Raw genomic sequence first — 16,883 nt, forward strand, 5'->3', positions numbered from 1 at the left:
GCAGTAAACTAACATATGGTGGAATTGAAACAGAAACAAAAGTACAAAAATTTCTCATGACACTCCAAGATCCTGTTCTGGATATTACAATTCCAAATCTGTAGCACAAGATACATTTGTCTACAAGACTTTATTCACTGACCTAGCTTCTGTCTCTTTATCCTCTCCAACGCACCCAGAGTCTTCCCTGCACCGTCTTCCTCAGCTTCTTTACCATCTTCCTCTCTCTTTCTAGCAAGTCCTCCAAACACAGCAGCAGGGACTTCTTTCTGAGCGATCTCTACATTGTCGTCTCCATCAGACTCATCTTCATCGCTCTCGTCAGGAAGCTCAATATCTTCCCCATTCCCTGTCACAGGCTTCCCCGCATTCTCACCTGACTGCGAGATGACTCCTGCGCTCACAAACCCAACTCTCCTCCCACCATCCTTAGATGTAACCGTGGTAGACATTGGCGCCGCCATGAGCTGCCTCTCCAGAGCCGCCATTTCATCTTCTGGCAAACCCGCTTTCTTCAGCTCGTCTTTCGCCTCCTCCACGTCTATCTTGTCCTTTTGCATCATGTTCTCCGGCAGAATGAAATGAGTCTGAAACAAAAAAACATATCAAATACTGTCAGGTTGGTTGATTCCTTGAGAGCTGAAAGCAATAGAAAGAGGATAAGAGAGCAAACCTGACTGTAACTTGCGGAAACGCTTCTCTTGATCCTAAGCATCTCTCTATACGTGTCTTCATTCCCATGGAGCACCTCAAACTCGTGCCACTTGTTCCAGAACTCCGGGTCGGATCTCGGATCAGCGTACTGAGAGGCGTACTTGTAGACAGCACGAGAACGATCAATCTCTCCCAAGCTTCTCTCCAGCTCTGCGAACTTTATGCACATGATCTTCACATCCTTGTGTGGAAGTCCAGATTCTATTGCTTGCTCGTATATCTCTCTCGTTCTTGGAACACCGAAGATCTCTGCCGCACGGGAAATGTATATCTCGTACATCTCCAGCCTCTGGCCTTCTGGAACCTTCTTGGTGGCTTCTTCGTAAACTTTCATGGCTCGCTTGGCTAGACCGTAATCCTCTTCTAGCTTGGCGTACTGAAGGTATAAGGTCCTGACAGCATCTGATGGAGCCTGAAAGAAAGATAGAGAAGTTAGATCAAACACAAAATAGCCTTTTAATCCAATGTTTGTAAAACCGAACCGAATAATTATTTGGGTCACAGTTCAATTGACCGAGTCAGACATGATTTAATAACCTGGTTCGACATATTTTCAATATATATTTTAAATTAATATTAGTAAATATGACATAACTAATACATAAATATATATTAAACTTAAACTAGTTTTTTGTTCATATGGTTGGTTTATAGATTTCTGATAGTTTTAATGGTTTTTATCTAATTTAATAACTTCCGAGTTCTAATCAAGCTACGTGACCGGTTAATGGTAAAACATGGTCTAACCATCGGGTCGTCCGGTTTTGAAAACACTAAAGAAAGTGTAGACTTACCATTGAAACAGCATGCTCAAACAACTCTCTGGCCCGCTCCAGCTTTGCCTTTCCATATCTCTTGACAAACTTCGTAAGATAAGTAACCCATATGTCTTTCACATGAGGATACTTGAATATCTTGACACCTCTCTCATACACCTTGAAAGCATCTTCAAAGTACTTATTCTCCTCAAGAAGGTAAGCATAGTTCAGAATGATCTGAGGAGTAGCTATCCTCAGATCCAATATCTTCTCGTACACAGCTCTCGTCGACTCCAGCGTCCCAAGGCTTTCCTCCAAATCAACGTAAAAGGACCAAAGCCTCAAGGACCTGTGCAGCTTCATCTGAACCGGCTCGTTCCCATCAGCAGCCACTCTCCTTTTGACTTCTACCGTTGGCACAGCTGTAGCGCGCCTCATCAGCTCTAACGCTCCTTTGAAATTCTTGTGCCTCAGCTCCATCTCAGCCCACTCACACCAGACGCTGGCGAGATGGTCGACCGTCTTGTAGTTCACTTGAACCGCCTTGTCCAGAATCACTCTAGTGTTGACCAAGTCTTTGTGGTCTTCATACAATTTAGCAAACGCAACCCACAACGTGTGAGGCTTCCCAAGGGCCTTCATAGGATCAACAGTCCTCACTGCTTCTGTGTAAGTGAGAATCTGCTTCGCTGCGTCTCCCTCGAAGATCTTAACTCTCCGATGCCACTGCTCAACGTTGTGTGGGTTCTGCCTAAGGAGGACACTGTTGGCTAACGCAGGCCTTCTGTTCATCAGCTCCTCCAAGCGAGCCAACCTCAGATCAACATCGTTATCATCGTTAAGCCAAAACCCATTCAGTATCTTCCTCTGCAGCTCCTTCACAGACAGAGAAAAGTTAAGCCGGACATCCTCCTCCTCATTCTCCTCTTCAGCCTCATCTTCTTCCTCATCACTCGAACTCATCATCTCCATCTTCTTGGCAACAGTACTCTCCTCAAACCTCGAATACACATCGAATATAACACTAAAGTCCCTCACAGTCACAACCTTCATCATCCCTTCCTCATAAACATCCCTAGCCTTCTCAAGCAGATTCTTCCTAATGTAATAATCCGCAAGAGACGTCCACAGCATCCCAACCTCGTCGGTAAACTTCCTAATCCCTCCTCTAATAATAGCATCCACATTCAACCCCGAGATCTCATTAGCATGACGCACAAGAAGCTCACAAAGCTCCATCCACAGCTTATGCTTAGTCTTCCCTTTAATAGAATAAAACTGATCATCATTCAAAACAAAAGCCAACCTCTCCGCAGCCTCTTGCCAACGAGCAGACTTCAACAGAAACTCAATAAACTCCTCAATATGAGAAGGATCATACATAAGATACCTCCTGTAAACTCTAAGCGAGGTCTCAATGGGAACACCCTCCTGCCCCACAAAGACGAGATACGGCTCCCAGATCCTCTCGTGCTGAGTCACAGGCAAGGCACAGAGCGCACGATCAAACGTCCTCCTCGTCCTAGTCACGAGCCTCTGAGCTGTAAGCGTCTGGAGATACATAACCCAGATCCTAGGCATCTTGTGCATAGTCACGAGCCCTCTCTCGAAAGTGTTGTTGAGGGAGTCGTAGTGAGGGTGAGTCACGGGGAGGTTACGAACGATCTCGAGCCTCTCGCGGAGGTAGGCGTGCCAGAGCTTGTAGCTTCCGGGGAGGGCTTTGAGGGCTCTCTCGTAGATGACGAAGCGTTTCTTGAAGGGGGAGTCGGATTTGGAGATGAGGTAGCGCCACCAGAGCTTGAGGCTGAAGGGGTTTCGGAGGATCTCTTCCTCGTAGACGAGGTCTTCTTGGGAAGGGTAGAGATCTTGGGAGATAGCCATAGCTTTAGATCTACGATTGGAGGAGATAAAGGTAGAGACTTTAGCGTTTGTTTAGTGAATTGAGGATGTAGGATGGGTCTGGGAAGCTTACCTAGTAATGGGTAGAGGTCAATTTTCGACGGCGCGGTGGTGAGGAGCAGCAGACGACGGTGAAGGTTGTTGCTTTTTTTCTCCCCAGCGTGAAGGTTTTTGTTAGGGTTGGGGGAAGGAAGAGCGAGGATGTGAGTTTTGTCAAGTGTTATAGATTTGGAAATTAAACCGAACTAAAACGTACCAACCAAACCAAATTTAATTCGGAGTTTTATCAAACCCGAGTTAACAAAACCGGATCAAACACAAACCAAACCCCAAATTAAACCGGAACTCTATTACAGGATAATAAAGTATGACAAATAAGTTATAGAATAAATTGTATTCAGTGAACACCGAGTCAAATCAAACCAACCGAACCGAAATCGATCCGAACCAAACCAACGTCTATTATCAAATAGGTTGATTTAAGATTTTCTCAACTCGAACAAACCAAACCGAACTGAACCAAAAAAACAATGTATTTTTGTTATTATTTACATTAAACATAATAGCAATATACAATATACTAAATTCTAAAACTAAAGTCACTATTAACTGTGTTAACAATGTTGGGTTTTTAGTTTTCTATTTATTTTGGTTTGATTGTGTTCTTATAAACTTTTGTGGTTTTTTAAGATTGTGTTTCAGTTTTTTATTAGATTTAATTTACATAGTTCATTTTTTATATCCACCATGTGTTATAAAATATTATTTTTTAAAAAAAAAATTAAACTGGATCTGATTAAGGTAAATTAAACCGATTCAAACCAAATTAATTATGGTTTACTCCAGTTGGAAAAATTTATAAAACTGAATTAACCAAATCGAACCGAATCTAAACTGAACCGATAAAATAACCAGAAGTGTTCACCCCTAAAGGAAACAATGTAAATGAGAAAGAAAAAACTGTATTTTTTAAATTGTAAATGTTATAATAACATTCATATCAATCGATCAAAATATATCTTAGATAAATTTATTTTAACCAAAAAGTTGGAGAACAAGGTATTAGTCATGTGGCTTCTCTTAATCACCACTTTGATAAAACTAAATAACTAAAAATAAATAAATCATTACAAAAATATAAGCAAAACAACAAGAGCAAGAAATACTAATAAAATCAATTAAACATGTATATACATATGCTTAAAAGGTTGAATAGCTCTTTTGGATAATAATAATATCCAATATATATGTTAGTTACATCTGTACTAATTCAGTAATCAACCAGTTTTCTATTTTTTTTTTTCTTTTTCACATATATCATCAATATATAAAACAAACGAGTTGCTAATATGAAAGAATAGCAGTAAAATAATGTGCTAGAAGAGAGTTGATAGATACAACTTCATGAGTTAATGTCTAATGCTGATAGACTATGACAATAGAGCCGGTTTAGAGGTAAGGCTTATGAAACACAAGTTATAGGCGTTAACATGTATACAACTTTGAGGGTGTCGTTTATGTAAACGAATCTTGCAATGTCCTGGTATATTCAGCTTCGCTAGGCTTCACTGTGTATGGATTAAAAATTCAAACCATTAGCTAATTAAGTCGACATAAATATACCTAGCTAACTTGGACTATGTAATGTGTTTAGAGCTGTGATTGAGTTAGGATGATCCATGCCATTTGACATGCTCCCCACATGAAGAATGGAGGGAGATGTGATGAATATATCGGTGTGTCACTGTGTCTATAATACTGTGCTGATGTTGAATCTGAATTTGTGGGTTGAATGGAGTTTTGCCTTAACTAGTGCTCAATATGATATTTAAGAAAAAAAAAACATTTTGTGTTACTTATCTCCTTGCATTACAATGTCACTTAAGAAGTTATTGATAGACATGTAAGATACTGTCAGAAATTCATATCAAGACAATCAAAGATCTGTACATTGCATATGACACATGTGACGTTCTTAGAGCACCTCCATCAATAATGAATTTTCATCCTAGATATTTTTAAAATTTATGTATCAATTTGTCAAACTATAAAAGGTTTTGTTGTAACAACCCGTTCCGTGGATCCCAAATTGGCTCCGAAGAGCACCGACCCTAACCCTTCACATGTGAACCCTAGCTCCTCCCATGTAGGTTATTGGTGCGATTTATATTCCTCGAACCAAAGACCTCACCCTTTAACAACTCTTTCACAGGATAAGTTGTCACCAGTTAATATGCACCTCTTACATGTAAGTCCTAAGCTCTCTCCAACTAGGTTATTGGTGCGCTTGGCGTTCATCGAACCCAAGACCTCACCCATTAACAACTTTTGTACATGACAAATAGTCACCGATTAAGATTAATCTGAAATAAAATCTAACTATTGTTACATTTGCTTTTTAAAAAATAAATAAAATCTAACTATTTAATAAACCATAATAAAATAAAACTATTTTTGGCTGAGAAACACAGTTTGAAAATCTAATTGATAAGATTGCTCTTATGGAAAGCATGCTTGAAAGTATTTTCACTGGTAACCATCAAATCCACAACCATATAGTAAAAGTGTATATGCATACAGTACACAAATAAGAAAGGGCTTCATGTCTTCATCTTGAATTTCTATGTAGAGAGAGAACCATAATCTCTTACTCTCTCTGCGGTTCTTTCTTTTCTCCCAAAACTTCTCTTTCAGAGAGATCCTTCTTGGTAGGATTCTTTTACTATATCTCACCAACAAAAGTAGAAAACAAGTGCTTCAAGTTGAAACTTAGCTCACAAACGTCTACACTCATTAGTGCGATTGCATCATAAAATATTCAGCAGCTTGTGCCCAATGCCTTAATCTTTGTTTCACCTGTTGGGGATTGTCTCCTGCATAACTCAAATTCACAATGGTTAATGTATGTACTGTTTCTATGAACAACAAATCAGCATTTATAAGAAGATGGAATATACTTTTTGTTTTACCTGGACATAAGATCTTTGATGAATCTGAGTCAGTGTTGGGGGAAATGTAGAAGATAAGGAATTATATCCTCCATTGCTGCTACGGCTGCTACTAGGTGAAGGGAGAGGAGAATGCTGCCTATTCACAGCACAGTAATGTATTGCACAACTTCAGTCCTTTCGCCTTGAAACCAAACCCTAACTCGATCGATCGTTTGAGTTCCCTTAAGTCTTCATCAGTTATATCCCTTGAATCATAATCGTTTTCAGAGACGCCTTTTTACTTCTACTCTTGGATTTCCAACATCTGACGGAGCCTTCTTTCCCAAGGAGCCTTTACTGGAGGATTAGAAAAAATAGTTTCCACCACTGATTTATGAAATGGAGTCAAGCTATTTTCCCTCCATTGGTTAAATATGATATAAAGACTCATTTCATATATTTAGAGACTTTCTTTGTTTGAATTCTTGACCCCCTAAAAGAAAGCGAGTTTCAAAATTATTCTACTCTAAAAGAATATGCATTGACCAAACTTGATAGTTTTCCTATTTTAAGATTCAAGTAAAATGTAAGAATTCTATTTATATTTTCAAGTATATTTCAATTAAAATGATAATAGTAAAGTCATGAATTTTATTTCATTAGCATGAAAAAAACTCAAAACATATGTTTTTCCTCTTCTAACCAATTTGCTAAACATAGCTTTCTCGATTAATCCTCTCTACCATACGTTCTCTAACTACTTTTTGTTTCTCTTTCCAACACAACACCGAAAAATGAGAAAAAACCAATAACCTTTTTGTCTTGTTGAGGTTTCTGCTTCTGTTTCCATGGCTTTGATCATACATTGTTAGGTTACAGAGAGGAGAAGAAACAAGCCTCCAGTTTTCTCTGCTGGTGCTTAAGGTAATAGCTTACAAAGAAAAGTCATTTCTTATGTTTCAATTAGTATTCTAAAAATCGGTATAGACAGCGTGTAGACTTAGAAGACAAATCGGTCCTGAACAAAACTATTTTTTAAACGTTTTCTATGTTTCTTGAACATTGCTTTTAATCATTTTTGGAATTTAAACTTGTCTATGATTAGTTTCAATCATAATCTTGGAATTTAAACTTGTCTTTTATGTTTCAGCCATGAACGAGAAAACGCGGAATCTATGTTCCCTCATCTGTTTCTTCTATGTTTTTCTCGTTTCCCCTTCTCAATCTAACGCTAAAGACGTTGCGTTGGGCTGCGGAGCGACAGAACCATCTACTGATCCAGACAAGAAAAAATGGGAACCAGACACCAGGTTCTTGAAAACACCAAACACGGTTCACGCAACAGCTACATATCAAGATCCTTCGCTTCTCTCAACGATCCCTTACATGACAGCAAGAATCTTTACAGCTCCTGCGACTTACGAGATCCCTGTTAAAGGAGACAAAAGACATTTGCTCCGTTTACATTTCTACCCATCAGCATACACAGGACTCAACATCGACGACTCTTACTTCTCCGTGGCGGCTAACGATGTTACACTTCTAAGCAACTTCAGTGCATCTATCACATGTCAAGCCCTAACACAGGCTTACCTCGTTAGAGAATATTCTCTTGCACCAACCCTAAAAGATGTCTTGACCATCACGTTAACTCCCTCTGATAAACATCCTAAGGCGTTTGCCTTCATAAACGGTATTGAGGTCATTGAGATGCCTGAGCTGTTTGATACGGCTGTTCTTGTCGGGTTCACGGACCAGACATCTGATGTTAAGTCCGCGAATCTTCAGACAATGTTTAGGGTTAATGTCGGTGGTCAAGATATACCTGGAAGCAAAGACTCTGGTGGGTTAACAAGAACATGGTACAACGATGCTCCTTACATATTCAGTGCTGGTCTTGGTGTTACCCTTCAAGCAAGCGATAACTTCAGGATTGATTACCAGAAAATGCCGGTCTCTACCGCCCCAGCTGATGTCTATAAAACAGCTCGATCACAGGTATTGAGATATTTGATATATACAAAAATTAATACATTTTAGTTTTCTTAGTAAGCTAATTATATTTAGCTTTTTGAGTAAGTGGAGTCTGTTTTATACTCCCTCTCCAAGGTTTTTGCACAATGATTAAAAAAATATAAAATTTTAAACAATTTATTTTGATTTACATAAAAGTATCATAAAAAAAGTTCAATCAATAAAATATAATATTTTGAAATTAGTCACGAATTTTAAATGACATTAAGTTTTATTCAGAATATTGAGAACATCATCTATTTTCCAACAAATATTTTTCTTTCAACACTATTTATAATGAAACAGAGGAAGTATAAACTATGTAACGCCGGTTAAGGAAATTCAAATTAATCTCATATTCTTATAACAGGGACCCAATGGAGATCTCAACGTGAAATCAAACCTAACATGGGTGTTTCAAGTTGATACAAACTTCACATACATCATGAGACTCCATTTCTGCGAGTTCCAGCAATCTAAAATCAACCAGAAAGCTTTCAACATTTACATCAACAACAAAACCGCACAAGCGGACGCAGAGGCTGCAGATATAATAGCATGGTCTGGAGGTAAAGGTGTCCCAACGTACAAGGACTACGCAATGTACGTTGATACTACTAACGGAGGCGAAGAGGTTTCACTTCAGATGACTCCTTCCGTATTTGCTAAGCCAGAGTATCTCGACTCGCAGCTCAACGGGCTAGAGATATTCAAGATGGACACAATGAAGAGCCTCGCGGGTCCAAACCCTAAACCATCTGACATGAAAGCTAATGAAGATGCTAAAAAGGAGTTTCGAGGTGACAAAAGAGTCACAGCTTTCGTCATTGGCTCAGCTGGTGGAGTAGCAGCGGTTTTGCTATGTGCATTGTGTTTCACAATGTATCAAAGGAAACGTAAGTTCCAAGGAAGTGAATCTTACACGTCAAGCTGGCTTCCTTTATATGGAAACTCCCATACTTCTACTATATCCGGTAAGAGCAACAACGGAAGCCACTTATCTAACCTAGCAGCTGGCCTATGTCGAAGATTCTCGTTGTCCGAAATAAAACACGGAACTCAAAACTTCGATGAGTCTAACGTCATTGGAGTTGGCGGGTTCGGTAAGGTTTACAAGGGTGTGATAGACGGAGGAACAAAAGTGGCGATCAAGAAATCAAACCCTAACTCAGAACAAGGTCTCAACGAGTTCGAGACAGAGATCGAACTCTTATCAAGATTAAGACACAAACACTTAGTCTCCTTGATAGGTTACTGCGACGACGGTGGAGAGATGTGTCTCATCTACGACTACATGTCACTCGGAACACTAAGGGAGCATCTTTACAACACGAAGAGACCTCAGTTAACTTGGAAGCGACGTCTAGAGCTAGCCATTGGATCTGCAAGAGGGTTGCATTACCTTCACACGGGTGCAAAGTACACGATCATTCACCGTGACGTGAAGACAACAAACATCTTGTTAGATGAGAACTGGGTCGCGAAGGTTTCTGACTTCGGTTTATCCAAAACCGGACCGGACATGAACGCGGGAGGTCATGTTTCGACCGTGGTCAAAGGAAGTTTCGGGTATTTAGATCCAGAGTACTTTAGAAGACAGCAACTAACTGAGAAGTCAGATGTGTACTCTTTTGGAGTTGTGTTGTTTGAGATCTTATGCGCTAGGCCGGCTTTAAACCCTAGCTTGCCTAAGGAGCAAGTGAGTCTTGGAGACTGGGCGCTGAACTGTAAACGTAAAGGGAATCTTGACGATATTATTGATCCTAACTTGAAAGGGAAGATCAACGCGGAGTGTTTGAAGAAGTTTGCGGACACGGCGGAGAAATGTCTCTCCGACAGTGGGTTAGACCGGCCGTCCATGGGAGATGTGTTGTGGAACCTTGAGTTTGCGCTTCAGGTGCAAGAAACTGCTGATGGCACGCGTCGTCGAACGCCTAGTCATGGCAGCGCTTCTGAGGATCTAGGCGGAGGAGGTGGTGGTGGAGGTATGGCGGTCAACGTTAGCGCCGGTGAACATGACGTCAGTGACTTGTCCTCGGAAGAAAATAGTGGGATATTTTCTCAAATTGTAAATCCTAAAGGGCGATAAAGGTAATTTAACAACCGAACATTCTTGATATGAAAAGTTCATTTTTTCTTATTTTGTTTTTTCTTTATGTCATGTGATAGACAAAGAAGTAACTATCCAGTATATTCATTCGTTTTAATTTCCTTGTGGGTTTATCAATTAATCAAAACTCAAAAACATTTGTAAAATTATATATCTATGTGTTGTTATTATATGTTATCAAGATATTGTATAATGGTTTGAAATTAGAGTTCTAAATCATTTTTCCACTCTGTATGTTGCTTTAGTTTATATTTAGAGAGTAAACCCAAAGAGCTTAAGGAAAAGTTTGAGGAGGAATCATTTTCTCATTCAAAAGTTAGTAAAGCAGTAGGATATATGCAGAAGTTTTAGCATAAGGCCATTGGATTTTTGGTTAAGGAAATTTATTTCTCGACGTCCCTTTGGGTTGGATAAGCCTTGCAATGATTTTAAAATACACTTCTCCTTTTGGATTGGATTCCATCGGATTGCGCTATGAAGCCCAAGGCAAAATCCCTTTTTTATTATTTGAGGAGCATTGATAAAAACTAACTTTTGCTTCGTGTGTTTATTACATGTGTGTCATTTCCTACGTGTCATCACCACAAGCTCTCTCACCTTATATATTCAAAAGCCCATTCTTAACTAGACTAATTACAAAAAAATGCCACTGGTCATTAGATTATAGTATAAGCTTGTCGAAAGCTTGTCGAGTGTTGATAACAACATAATGAACATTGCAACTCTTACAATGCGTTTATTTTTAAACACTTCCATCTTTAAATACGGAAATATTTTCTTACCATACCAAGAGATTTTTGATTGTTATAATTCATCATATAGCATAACTACATATATATATTTTAATCATGCTTAAATTTGTATTGCAGACGTGTGGTGATAATTCACATTATAGGTTCATACGGTTAATTAGATTTCAATACTTTTCATATGGGGTTTTATAATCTATTAAAGTTCTTTATATATTGTTTTTTGCACTTGGAATTAGTTTTTTTCATGGCAAATTCAACGATCCAATTTATTAAAAAAAAAATTCAACGATCCAATATATTATATTTTATAAACCAGGATTACAGTTTCATATCTCATCCTTTGCACGTTAACCATGTTTATCATTTCCATAATTACCAATGCAATATACTATGTACATCATGTTATGGCAGTTTAGTGTAAATTAGTTTGATTCGAGGCAACACAATTAAATACATTACCGTTTAGTTATTTTCTCTAATTCATGATTCATGTATGAATTGTCAATCACGGAATCAAATAATTTTTTTTCAATCACTAAGGTAGCGCGTGTTAAGAGAAAATTTCTATATATGGCCTTTAACGGATATGTGATCTTTGTTTGCTGATACGGTTTTATCATGTCAAATTTATTACGAATAAAATTTATGGCCTTTAACGGATATGTGATCTTTGTTTATTGATACGGTTTCATCATGTCAAATTTATTACGAATAAAATTTATTAATAGAAAGCCTCTTTTATTATTTATTTCTCGATGGAACATGTTTTGTTTTTGAACTTGTGTGTGTTTAAATTTTTTTGGAGTTGTCTCCTAATGTTTACATATCCTCAATAAATTTGTGCTACCAAAATTATGAACCATACTTCAAATCAGGTTTTACTATTCGTAATGTTTCAGTTTATGAGTAAATATCGAGAATGTTTCAAATATTGATAGGAAAGTCTACGTTTATTATAGTTTCTATATATGGTTTTGTATTAATTTTCTTATTTAAGATCTGATTTTTCTGACTTATAGTTGATGGCGGGCATTGAATTTTGGGTCTGAATCATAGAGAACTTATTATGATCAAAACCTTATTAATACGAATTTGATGAGTATAAACTTACATACCTTATCAATTAAAATTTTATAATTTAATGAGTATAAGGAATGTGAATATTTTGCATTGGATAACAAACCCTTAGATGACATCGACATTTGACTCACAAGGAAATATTCAAAATTTTGATTCCCCCATATGCTAATTGTGATTAAATACACATATACTACTGAATATTGTTTTGTCCATAAAAAAAAAACCTTGGTGAACACTACTATCCCTTTATTATTATTTGAGGAACATTATAGATAACTAACCTTTAGTTCATGTGTTATTTTCAAAATTGTCATTTCCTACGTGGCAGCACCACAAGCCCTCTCACATCTTATATTCAAAAACTATTTGTTAACTAGATTAATTACAATAATTGTCATTGCTTGCCATTGATCATTAGATTATAACTTTACTAATATACTGTAAGCTTCTTCATTACAATGACAAACAAAACAATGATGTCCATGTTTAATGCGTTTTCATTATAATTCAAACTTACGGGCGTATAGTCATTTATTCTCAGATCCGGTCCACAAAGTTAATTATATATGAGATAACGATTTTGTAGATGGTATAATCCGATACATATATAACTAAAATAAGTATAATTTATAACACGTGTATGTGGACCATCTATAATGATTCGGATTATACCATTATGTGCATATGTATTGGATTTCATGTAACAAAATATTACCGTTAAAATTATAATCTCTTCACAATATTAACAGAACTCTAACATATGTTATAAATTATACTTATTATAGTTAATATTTAAATAGAGTGAGACAAAAATATATGCACACGTTGTTACAAGTATTCATCATATAGCATTTTATAATTTGTTAGTCATTATATATATAAATACGATATAAGTATAATGCCTAACTATATTCTAATTCAAAAAAAATGTCTAACTATAGTGTTTACAAATTAATTCCGTTTAAGGACTTATCGTAACAAGGGGATGTCTAACTATTACGAAATCACGATGGCCCATATAACTCCGTTTAAGAACTTATCATAATTGTAATTGTAAACCATGATTAATGATTGATACGAAATCACGATGTGTAACTATTAATATTAAAAAGAAACGTGATTTGCAATAACTTTGTTCAAATCTGGGTGAAAGTTAAAAAGAAACTTCTAATAACGTTGCAATATATATGATATATATGAAAGTTGAAAGGAAACTTCTAATAATTTTAGTTGTTCTATCTCTTAATTAAACGTGATTTGCAAGGACAACCGTGATTAATGATTGTTAAAAGGAAACTTCTAATAACTTTTATATATTTTTAAATTACGAATTTGGTAACATTTTGGTAATAATACTTGAATCAAATCCGCCATTATTTTTGATAAATTTTGGTAATAATAGTGAGTCGATTATGGTTACAAAATTTTGTCAACTATTAATATGTTGTATATAAGGAAGTTAGATTGTGGATTCAAATTATTCGAATCAATTAATAATCGTGAATTTTATTTATTTTGTTCAATTGTAATTTATAAAAGGAAGTTTGATTATAGTGTCTACAAAATTTAGGTAAGTTGCGGTTACCATTGGAGCCCAAGTTATGTGAAATTAAATACAGTAGAACCTCTGTAAATTAATAATGTTGAGATTTTGAAATTTAATTAATTTATAGAGATATTAATGTACAAAAGTTTCCTTATTTAGATTTTTTATTTTAAGATATATTTATTCTAAGATAAGAAAAATATTTGATTTTAGTGTATAAACATTAATTATTATTTTTTGAAATTTCACATTTATATTAATTTTATTATATTATTTGGTGTATATAATATATATCGCATAGAAGTTAAATGTGATTTTAGATATAATATTACTAAATCTCATCAAAATTTATTAAGTGTTAAGAAAATATAAAGATAATTTTATTGAGAATATAAAACAAACAATATAATAGTAGGTGCTTACTTATATAAAATATGTATATATAGAAATTATTAATTTATAATTTTAATGGGACCATATATTTACATAGAATTTTTTGAAAATTTATTATCTTATTATTTTATCTATTGTGTCAAATTTTGAACCAACCCAAGTTGGGATCGGCAAAATTTATTAATTTATAGAGATTATTAATTTATCGAGTATTAATTTATAGAGGTTCTACTGTATGTAATAATATCTTTAATTACGGTCACTATTTTGTGTATCATTAATCACATGGGCGCTGCCTTCTTAATATAAATATATGTTCTCTAAAATTCATCGACTCACCACACACTTCTTCTCGACTTCCTAATTATCAAAACATTCTCTCGGGCAAACAAATGGTTGGCTTTAACTCCGTTTCAGAAAGTGGTATATCAGTTCGTTTAGTGAATTTTTTAAGTATGTATGTTTTGTTTGGTAAACTAATTTTTAGTTATTTCTCTCTATAGGATTGCAAACCAGAAGTTCTGAAGACCCTTTTCACGACATCTTAGTTTTATCAGTTTTTTATTTGTTTCCTTATAATTTGTTTTTTTCGTATTTTATTTTTCTATTACTTATGTTTTTAATATTATAATCATAATTTTATTATGAAATCAATAATTATATTTCCTATGTTTTGTTTTGTCTTAAATTCATAATAAATTAATAAAAGTTATTGCATACTATTATATATTTTTTACATAAAATATATCTAATTTACACATAACCAACTACACAAAACAATCTTTTTCAAAAAAAAAAACAATATTTTTCAAAAAACACTTAAGCTTACATTATATTCACACTTTCGTTCCATATATATCATTAGATCTAATATTTTTGCCTATAACTTTAAAATTTCTAATATCTGTAAAAAAAATTTAAAAAATCTCTTTTGATCACTCACTGCGCGGATTATCACCTAGTGTTTTATATTAGTAAAACATTTTGTAAGCATATAACAAAGAAGCTTTTAGGGCCGAGGGAGTTTGGTCGGTTCCTCTATATCTATAAGCATATAACAAAAAAATACATATACTCATGTGGTTGGTGAATGTTCGGAACTTTCATAGGCTATAGGGGAAATATCTAAAATATCATCTACTTTTAAACCAGCTGATTTTTTCGAAGATTTTGAAAAAGAAGAAGCAAAGATCAACACACATTTTGCAGACTGGATATTATAAAATTAGCATTGTATACGTATATTTATATGGTAGTGTATGTATCGTATATAATGGCTCAATGATTATGTTGATGGGGATCATCATATTCACATTCCATAGTGGATGTCGAACCAAAGGTCACTACCAAAGTGGACGATGGTACGAATTTCATATTTTTTGTCTTTATCAGCTTTGCAATCATCCTATATATCATTTTAGTACATATGTTATATATATTAGCACTTTATACATTGTTTAAGAAAAAAATGCACATCTTAATATCAAAACTATTTTAGTATTCAATCTTCCCAGGTATGCACCATATTCCAAGTGCGACGCCATATATCATCACTAAGTACCAATAGTATCTTTTTTCAATCTTCCTAGATATACAACAAACGTCATCCTAATCGGAGAACCCAACTTGGTTATTATAGTTCGATTTTCTAACCAAAAAATACAACTAATTTCGCGATACGGCGCACGTCAGTATTAAAGCTGCACATGGACACATATGTGACATACATGTATATGATTGGATAGGAATGAAATCAAAGAAAGGAATGGTGATAAGATATGCATCGTGGGCTTGATACGATATCCAATTTAAAAAGAAGAAAAGGCTCCATGCGTCAGAAAGATTATTGTCAACAAAATAATTGATTTGCTCTTCGGCTTTTGCTCCCAATGTTTTCGACGATTTCGAGAGCCTTATTGGATGCGCTCTACGTATTAATTATAGTATTAGAAAACGAATATACTAATTAGAAATTTTAAGAGGTGGAGTAGGCTAATCTAGTGATTATATGATAGTGCAGGCCTACTTAACCTAACGAGTAGAGGACGAACGAACATACAACGACAAAGAAAACGACTATGATACATAAAGTATTGATTTGAACGATACAAAAGTTGAATTTCTTATATAGCCTCTCTACACAAACAGAAAACACATGGCAAAACTTATGTCATCGCAACAAGTAAATGGATGAACAAAATCGAAACCGCTAAGGTACAAAATAAATCTCTTTTCAGTACAGAAGCGTGGAGAAACAAATAGTTCATTAATTACATGACAAGAGGCAAAGAGAATCTTTGCCGGGTCAACTCATGTCTGTGTCTTATTTTGGGTCCACTCTTTTTAATTGAAATTTTACTTCTTAGTTTTCTTTTTCTTTATTACTGTGACGAGATCTCGAATTTATGAAAATAATCAGACTAATTTTTAAGAAAAAGTACAATTTTTCCAGATATTTAAGTGAGTTTTAGAACATATCTCTATATCATTATCACAAAGTAAACCGCAACGAAATATCTTCATACCCTTTTATTGGAATAGTAAATTAATTTTGGATGTAAAATAAACAAAAACATATGATTGATATAAAAATTAAATGTCAATAAAGTTTTCCATTTTCAAAATAAGACAAGAAACAGACAACAGTGCATGTTCAGTCAACATTCCAGCTACACGTGTTACGAAGAA

At 35.3% G+C, this 16,883-nt stretch overlaps 2 protein-coding genes across 3 annotated transcripts; one reads left to right on the plus strand and one right to left on the minus strand.

Annotated features, from left to right (window-relative positions):
- Window positions 1–4: 4 nt before the first annotated feature.
- Window positions 5–3,602, minus strand: LOC106382496 (pre-mRNA-splicing factor SYF1). 2 transcript variants are annotated; one of them, XM_013822523.3, is made up of 4 exons: window positions 3,445–3,602; window positions 1,509–3,363; window positions 674–1,126; window positions 5–587 (listed from the first exon to the last, which is right to left on the minus strand). In XM_013822523.3, the coding sequence occupies exons 2-4, from the start codon at window positions 3,351–3,353 to the stop codon at window positions 135–137; spliced, it is 2,751 nt and encodes a 916-aa protein (XP_013677977.1). In that variant the 5' UTR covers window positions 3,354–3,363; window positions 3,445–3,602; the 3' UTR covers window positions 5–134. The 2 variants fall into 2 exon arrangements, with proteins under 2 accessions (XP_013677977.1, XP_048603926.1); XM_048747969.1 differs by lacking the exon at window positions 3,445–3,602 and having other exon boundaries at window positions 1,509–3,438.
- A 3,494-nt stretch (window positions 3,603–7,096) lies between these two features.
- Window positions 7,097–10,635, plus strand: LOC106379985 (receptor-like protein kinase ANXUR2). The gene is made up of 3 exons (XM_013819825.3): window positions 7,097–7,225; window positions 7,452–8,299; window positions 8,685–10,635. The coding sequence occupies exons 2-3, from the start codon at window positions 7,454–7,456 to the stop codon at window positions 10,401–10,403; spliced, it is 2,565 nt and encodes an 854-aa protein (XP_013675279.1). The 5' UTR covers window positions 7,097–7,225; window positions 7,452–7,453; the 3' UTR covers window positions 10,404–10,635.
- The last annotated feature ends 6,248 nt before the right edge of the window (window positions 10,636–16,883 follow it).

This window comes from Brassica napus, chromosome C2 (genome assembly GCF_020379485.1).
Source record: "Brassica napus cultivar Da-Ae chromosome C2, Da-Ae, whole genome shotgun sequence".
In the NCBI taxonomy this organism is placed as follows: Eukaryota; Viridiplantae; Streptophyta; class Magnoliopsida; order Brassicales; family Brassicaceae; genus Brassica; species Brassica napus.